The sequence below is a fragment of the Arachis hypogaea genome, chromosome 3 (assembly GCF_003086295.3).
Source record: "Arachis hypogaea cultivar Tifrunner chromosome 3, arahy.Tifrunner.gnm2.J5K5, whole genome shotgun sequence".
Lineage (NCBI taxonomy): Eukaryota > Viridiplantae > Streptophyta > Magnoliopsida > Fabales > Fabaceae > Arachis > Arachis hypogaea.
Genome location: NC_092038.1, coordinates 41893608 through 41901555, shown reverse-complemented (window position 1 = coordinate 41901555; position 7948 = coordinate 41893608). Strand labels below are relative to the sequence as shown.

The window sequence follows — 7948 nt, the reverse complement described above, 5'->3', positions numbered from 1 at the left end:
CTCCCAATATGTGTATAAATAGAGGCTTTTGCCTCCGAGAGAAACACAAGCAAGTAATAATAAAATCACTTCTCTCTTTATGTTACAATCAAATACTCTTCTCTTTATATTTCTACTACAATTCTTTCTCTTCTTTTATTTTATTAGTATTCTAAATTCTCTTTTCTATTACTCTTTACATATAACATTAATAGCAATATTAATCATCTTTATTATATTGAGATAGTAACAATAAACATATGCGTTTCTCTCTCTCTTTATTTTTAATACTTTTTCTTATCTTTGTATATATATATACACAATACAACATATAATATTATTATATATATATATAAATATTATTGAGCTAATTATTTTAATACTAGAGTCTTCTATTTATACATTTTAATTATATATATATATATCTTTTATTTCACAACAAACACTTCTCCAAAAAGGAAAATATTTTTTGGAAAAGTTATAATAATTATTTGTTGAATACTACTGCGGACGTTAACGTTGATGTTCTTCCACAACAATTGAATATAGTCAAGTGTTAATCATATAGTTTTATAGAAATTAAATAGATATATAAAATTAACTATTTTGTTTATATTTATACACTTTGTTCGTTTTAATTAAATATTTTCTAACAAATTTTAGCTAGCTCATTACTTTGCTAATTATATTGAATATTAAATCTTAAGATTATATTGTGCATGTAGTAATTATTTTGATAAATATGATACATCATGTCGTTTATTTTTTTATATATTGATAAAATTTTGGTATAATACACAATGATTAGATTTTATGATATTTTTTAAAATTTATATCATAAAATTTAATAATTAAATGCACCAAAAAAAATTTATATCTAAAAAATTAGCCACATCATGTGACATGTATAATCCATCTAATAATATTATAGTATTTATTTTTTTTTATAGAATATAAATATGAACCGAATTAGAAAAGTAAGCGTAAAAGTCAAATTATTAGTCAATGAAACCAATTAATTATGAAACTAAAACATATATTACACAAAACTTGTGGCTAGAAGTGAGCATCATAATCCATGAATTATGGTATTGATGTAAGTGAGGGTTATTATTGTAGGCTCTAATGGTCAACTTGGAACTGTGCCAAATCACCTACAACTCTTTTCACTGCTTCCTGGAAGGCAGAAACATCCCATTCACTTCCCTGCATCAAAATAATATTAGAGCTGATTATTCTTCTCCACAACACAACAAGAGTTTCACTTTTTTCTATGAAAATTATATCTTTTGTCTTTTCGGATAGTCTTTTGACTTTTCAGTTGACAATTTTTTTTCTATTTCTTTTATACTAATTGTCATTTTTCTAAATATTGATTTAATATATATTTTCTATTCTAGTACGTTAATAAAATATTTATCTGTCTTCTTTTTACTTATGTTTTTTGTATTTTTATAAATTTAAACATAATTCAAAATAAAATATTTACTATATATAAATAAATTAAATATAAAACAAAAATATCTTAGAAATGAGTTCTTTAATTGGTATAAATGAATGGAAAGAAATATTCATTTATTTTTTATCGGTGGCTATGGCTGCATGTATGAGTCATAATTTTTCAAAGAGGAAAATGATGAGACATGTTGATTAGTCAAAACAAAGTTAGATTTGATGAAAAAAAATTATTTGAAAAACATAACGTATATGTAGAAAACAGAAGTGATGGATTATTATATGTATCAGTGGTGATTCTTGTTTGATGGCTGTCAAAATAGAATCCTCTTTTTGAATTGAAAATGTAGTTTGGATCAACGTGGAAGGTGACAAAATAATCAGCACAAACCACCTTGCTAGTGACAAATGAAAATTGCATTTGCTAGGCTCCTTCCTTATTCTTCTTTTTCTTTTCCATTATTATTATTATTATTATTATTATTATTATTATTATTATTATTATTATTATTATTATTAGAGCAACTTGCTTTTAAGTATTAACTATATAAAACATTGCACTATTTGAATATATAATTAATTTTCATTAATAATAATAATATTTATCTTTTTGGTTACATAATAATATATGTTAATTAGTCGATATTTTGTTTGAAATCTCTAAATAATTAAAATTTAATTTATATACAACAATTACTACATAATGTTTTAAAATTCAAACCATTATGTTTATACAGGAAAGCTTTTTATCTTTTTGAATATTTTTTTGTTCCTTTAAATATTTTCTTTTAACTAATTTAGAATTTAGTAAAATTTTAAAAGTTGTCATATCGTTAATTTATTTCATTAAATACTGACATCACAAATTAAATGTTGATGACATGACAAGTTAAAATACTATATGGCAAGATATGCAATATCATCATTTAAATAATCTCCTTAGTATTTAATGAAGCAAACTAATTAAAAAATTTTAAACAAATTTTAACCAACTTTGAGTCTTTCTCTTATTATTATTTGCGTAAAGTATGCATTTTATTTCTAATGTTCTCAATTTCTTTTATAAAAAAATATTTTTAATATTTAATTTTATTTCTAATATTTTTTATTTTTTTAAATTATCTCTAAATATTTTTAATTTTGTCTTTAATATTTTAAATGAAATAAATATCAAAAATAATTTTGACATAAATAAAAAACATTAAGAACAAAATAAAATCAAATAAAATATTAAAATTATTTCTAGAAAACACATTTAATACTTATTATTTTATAATTAGGTTTCATGATGTGGCTAATCTAAGAGTGTGTGGTTTAAGTATTATTTTATTATAAAGATTTTATTCTCATGAGAATTAAATATATCAAAAAAAATGTAAAAATTAAAATGATGATATTTTAATTTTATTAGAAATCAAATTTATTAAAAATAATTTTTCAAATTTTAAATTCTCATCTTAAAATTCTTAGAAATTATTTATAATTTCCAGTCCACGTACACCTAGGCATGTATATAGTTTACTAATTCTAATCAATCAGAACTTTTTCTAAAATGTTTAACCAACTTTGAAATCTTGAATTCTATGTACTTAATTAGCTTGAACCACAATTTTATTCAAGTTAAATTAGTTAATCTATGCAGGAAGTGGGAACCTATATACATGCCTTATAAGAAATAGCTAGGTTAGTTTATCATAATTAACTAATGCTCATATATATTTCTATAACTTTTGCATAACAGCAACAGCAAAACCAGAATTAATTCAAGAAAGAGCAATAAAATCCTAAACAAAAGCAGAATTTGTCTAACAAGTTACTATAAGCACATGCATTTTGATGAATGATAAGTAACATACCTCAAGAATCCTTAATCTGAATGTTAGTTGATTAATATAATTATTATTCCCTTGACCAACATTATTGGTATTTGTTCTCATGGTAATCAAGCTCACATTCTGAGCCAGTTTCAAGAACTCCAATAACCGAATCACCGCATCAATCTGAGAAATTTGCCCCCTCAAAGCGACATGCAAATCCACCCTTCTCTCTTCTGACGATGATGATGATGATGATTGTGGCACATCTGAAATTTGAACATGAAATCTCTCGTTTGGTGGCACCAATAACATAGTTTTGCTAATTTCTTGATCGGCAGCGCTTGATTCTTTGCTGCTTTCAGGCAAACGTGATTCTAACTCGTGATTTCTTATCCTCAGCTTTTCAATTTCCGCCATCAATGAACTCAGTGTCTCCTTTGCAGTTGTTAGTATAGACGCTTTGTCTTTCTAAACAAATCAAATTAAACAATAACAAAGTCAACATTATTAAGCTAGAATAACAGACATAAAGCTTTAATTATATTTTCTTCCCTTCCAAATTATTAATTAATTTCAATTATTCACAATTGAAATGGTTAAAAATATAATCACCAACATATTAAGTATACACTAAAATTAATCAATAATATTCGTCACTAAAATATCTATTGAAAATAAATTAAATATTATATATATGATGATTTATTTTAGTATACAAATAATATTTTTGTATAATAATCTATAAGCTTCTATTTAATTGTTTAAATTTTAAAAAAAATTAATATCATGACATCATGTTAAAACTTATATGGCAAAAAAATATTAAAGTTATATTAATATTAATATTAAAAGAAAAATCTTTTAACGTAAGTTAAATCATAAAAATGAAAAGAAAAAGTTCAGGCAAATCTTAAAAAAAGCTCTTGTATAAAATATGCTAGAGATTTAGCTATGTAACTTTGTCCTATGAATTTAAAATTTTGAAAAATGTATTATCATGACAGAAATTCCAACAAATAATTTTGTGTAGGTACCTTAGTTCCGGGAGGAAGCAATGCTCTAAGAGCCTGAAAATTATCGTTGAGCTTCTCGCGCCTTCTTCTCTCAGCTATCATATGATGAAGCTGTGTGCTAGAGGGGCGAGTGGCTTGAATCCGTTCCCTTATTCTCATAGCATTGATGCTCCTAAAGAACGCTAACGATCTCTTCATAAGGCTTTGCCTACTCCGCAAACTCTCCGGCGCCCGTTCCGGTCCCGGTTCCGGTTCCGTCCTGTACCTCTTGAAAGCGCTACTCTCAGGGTGCACCACAGTGATGTTATAAGGCAAGTTTTGATGCTGTTGTGGTGATATAGCGTTCAGGAACACTCTCATTAGTGTCTCGTTTTCGATCTCCTGGTGATGACTCGGGAATACGTAATTAGTTAGCAATGCTGATTGTGTGTTAGATGACAAAGGAGACATTGTGTTAGGTACTATTGCTCCCGCGGTAGCTCCGGCCGGAGGAATGTTGAATAGGAGTGAGGAGTATTCAGGGCTGCCAGCTGTTGTGGATAATGATCTCAAAGAAGATGAAGATGATGAGGGTGGATTATTCTGATGATCCATTATTTGCCGACCAGAAGAGAAATCTTCCTGGAACAAACTGCTAAGTGCTGTTTGAATTTCAGCCTGTGAAGCAACAATAATTAATTAACATTCAATAATTCGGTTCAGTATATGAACAAAAATATCATCTCATTAACTCAATTCTTTTAGTCTAGTAATCTAATAATATATTATATTATATTTTATATTTTTAAACATTAATAACTAACTAATAACAAAAAATAATAAATTTTGATAATACTTGACATTCTTCTTACATTGATAATATGTAAATATATAATTGGGGTGCTTAATTACCTGAGACAAATTTAAGAAACCAAGCTCAATTTCCCCTTTGTTGCACCCCATGAATACAGCAGTCTGAGAAGTGATGAAGATGATAACAATGGATTAATGGATTGTTTAATAACAAAAAGAATTTCAAGTTTCTCTTGGAAAGAAAACAAACCTTAATCCTTGCTTCCTGCAAAAACATAAAAACACAAGTTCGTATGTCAACATACATGATAAAAAATGAATGTCCTCACCATCACTATTATTACTACTTTGTTTATGCGGTAATTAATACGTACCTGAAAGAATTGTTTTTGTATTTGAGTCCATGCGAGTCTGAGAAGTTCCGGTTGCTGCACCTCTACGTACGGACGGTTGTTCCTAAAAGCTAGTCCAGGAATACGGCTGAACATTCAACAATAATAAATAATATTAAATACAAGAAGAGAATTTAAATATTATATACAAAAAGAAGCATGCTCAAATTGCATTAAAATATAAATATATAAGCAAGGCTTGCTTACTCATCATTTGCATCAAATCTTAAAGTCCTGAACTGATTAAAGAGTTGTTGCGCCACACTCCCCAATGAAGAGCTTGCTTGTTGGTTGTTTCTGACGTTATTGTAGAAACCATCCAAGAAGAACAACCGACTATATATGCAAATTAAGAAACCACACCAAGTCAAATCAGAATTTCATTTGATTTAATTAATTATATTATTTCCCCAGTAGAAGTAGAAGTATATATATATATATATATATATATATATATATATATATATAGTAATGGAATTAACTAATAGTATATAGTATATACTTATTAGGAGAAGAAGTGGGATCAAAGGACCAGAGACAAATGTAGGCGCAGCCAACAGACTGCACTATAGAGCGAAGATAACCGGTTCTGGCGACTTCTGGCAGGAAGAACACACCTTCCATCATTGGGACACAAACTTCAATGCTAGTGACTCATTTGCATTGTTATTATGATTATGTGTTTTTTTTGTCTCAAACTAAACAAGTAAAGTTAAAAGAAAGAGTAAAAGGAAATGAACTTGATCATGGTGTTGGTGGAAGAGTAGTTGATGAAGGAAGTTTCTGCTGACTAATTAATTAAGGAGACAATCATATATATGAATAGGTCATGATGAAAATACATGTTTTGGTTACTAATTATTACTATATATGGCCTATGGTGAAAAACTCAACGCAAGGCAATTAATTAAGGTAATTTAATTTATCTGTTAGTCTCTTGTGTGTGAATGAAAGGAGAAATATGTAAGAAGAGATCAAATAATTAACAGAGAAAGTGATTTGAAAAGTATATTGAAGTGGGCGATGATCACTATCTCTAGCTACCAATACTGTGGGAGGAAAATTTCAAGGGGTATATAAACAGTTGAAATAAAATATAATAATAATAATAATAATAATAATAATAATAATAATAATAATAATAATAATAATAATAATCATAATACATATATGACATGAAGAATAACTCAGAAAAGTGAAAAAAGAAAAAAGAAAAAGAGTAGCCCCACCTGCATATAGGGGGGATTGAGGGAGCAGGGAAATTATTATTGTGTTGGATCTTGTATGTTCCTGCCAAGTTATATGTTCTTGAAAAGTAGTAGTAGCAAAGAAGACATGAATTATGAGAAGGATGTTGAGAGAGAGTGTGTGACAGAGAGAGATAGAGAATATATATGGGAGGGTGAGAAATAAAAGAAAAGTAGAAGCAGCCAAATGAGAGGAGAAGAGGGAATGAAAGGGAAGGTTGGAAAAGTATTGAGTCAAAAGTCCAATGCTTGAAACCTTTGAAAATAGTCAAGCCTGGAAGGCTCGCTATATGTTTCTTTCCAATTCACACCTTTTCTCTTTTTATAATTTACACTCGAGCAGTCCAGCTCTACAATTTTTAGTATTTGCATGCTTACTTTTTTCCGAGCATTTTATTCTTTTATTTTTAGGGTCTCCTCTAATTATTTTGTGTGTAGTTAACACTATTACAGTGGTATATGTATGAGATTTATCTGGGATTCTGGGTTAACTTAATGCGAATTAATCGGTCAATGTAGTGAATCGAAAATTTTTTTCTTTACTAAATTCTCAGTTTAAAATTATTAAAAAGAAAATTATTTTTTTAAAGATAAGAAATCTCAAACCCACATCTCTTAAGTAAGTATGAAAAAATTATGCTATTTGAACTATAACTCGTTTATTAAAATAAAAATAATTTATACAAAAATATATTATTTTATATTATCTAATTTAATTCTGACTATTAAGATAGTAAATTCATAGTTTTTATTCTGATTTAAAAAATTAGTTTAAAATCATAATTCGTTGAATCGTAAACGTAACCTGACTAGAGGTTACTAGTAAAATATAAAAAATACAAAAAATCTAATAACAAATATTAGTTTTAAAAATAATAAAATAAATCTCAAATAAAATCAAATTATCCATGACTTATATAAATTATAACCAGTCAAAAGTCATAAGTCACAACTTATAAATTAATATAAATTCATAATTTAATACAAATTCACAGTCTAACTCACAAATCAAAATATATATTCACAATTTACAAGTTCATACGACATTAAAATAATTTCAAATAACAAATAAAATAATCAAACTACTAATAAAAAAGGAGTGAAGTCTAAACAATAAATTTATTTAAGGTTCTGGTTATCATCGTATTATATATTCATCTATGGTAAAATTTTCACGAATTTTATTAGCTTTTTATTAGGCGTGAAAAGAAGAGGTCTTTTGAGAAAAGTTCTTTAAATTTATCATTATCTTT

General features: G+C 26.9%; 1 protein-coding gene across 4 annotated transcripts; it reads right to left on the bottom strand.

Moving 5' to 3' along the window:
• Positions 1–962: 962 nt before the first annotated feature.
• LOC112790359 (putative transcription factor bHLH041) lies at positions 963–6838 on the bottom strand. 4 transcript variants are annotated; one of them, XM_072232886.1, is made up of 9 exons: positions 6678–6827; positions 5951–6047; positions 5656–5784; positions 5431–5536; positions 5307–5321; positions 5156–5218; positions 4286–4921; positions 3291–3719; positions 963–1185 (listed from the first exon to the last, which is right to left on the bottom strand). In XM_072232886.1, exons 6-9 carry the CDS (start codon positions 5204–5206, stop codon positions 1102–1104), a joined length of 1200 nt encoding a protein of 399 aa, XP_072088987.1. In that variant the 5' UTR covers positions 5207–5218; positions 5307–5321; positions 5431–5536; positions 5656–5784; positions 5951–6047; positions 6678–6827; the 3' UTR covers positions 963–1101. The 4 variants fall into 4 exon arrangements, with proteins under 4 accessions (XP_072088987.1, XP_025688502.3, XP_072088988.1 ...); XM_025832717.3 differs by having other exon boundaries at positions 5951–6065; positions 6678–6822; XM_072232887.1 differs by lacking the exon at positions 5951–6047 and having other exon boundaries at positions 6678–6838.
• Between the last annotated feature and the right edge of the window lie 1110 nt (positions 6839–7948).

Coding starts and splice junctions, on each gene's coding strand:
- LOC112790359 (XM_072232885.1), bottom strand. CDS start 6,075: ATGATGGAAGGTGTGTTCTTCCTGCCAGAAGTCGCCAGAACCGGTTAT. Junction 5,537..5,655: donor AGATTTGATGCAAATGATGA/GTAAGCAAGCCT, acceptor TTGAATGTTCAG/CCGTATTCCTGGACTAGCTT. Junction 3,720..4,285: donor TGCTTCCTCCCGGAACTAAG/GTACCTACACAA, acceptor TGATTTGTTTAG/AAAGACAAAGCGTCTATACT.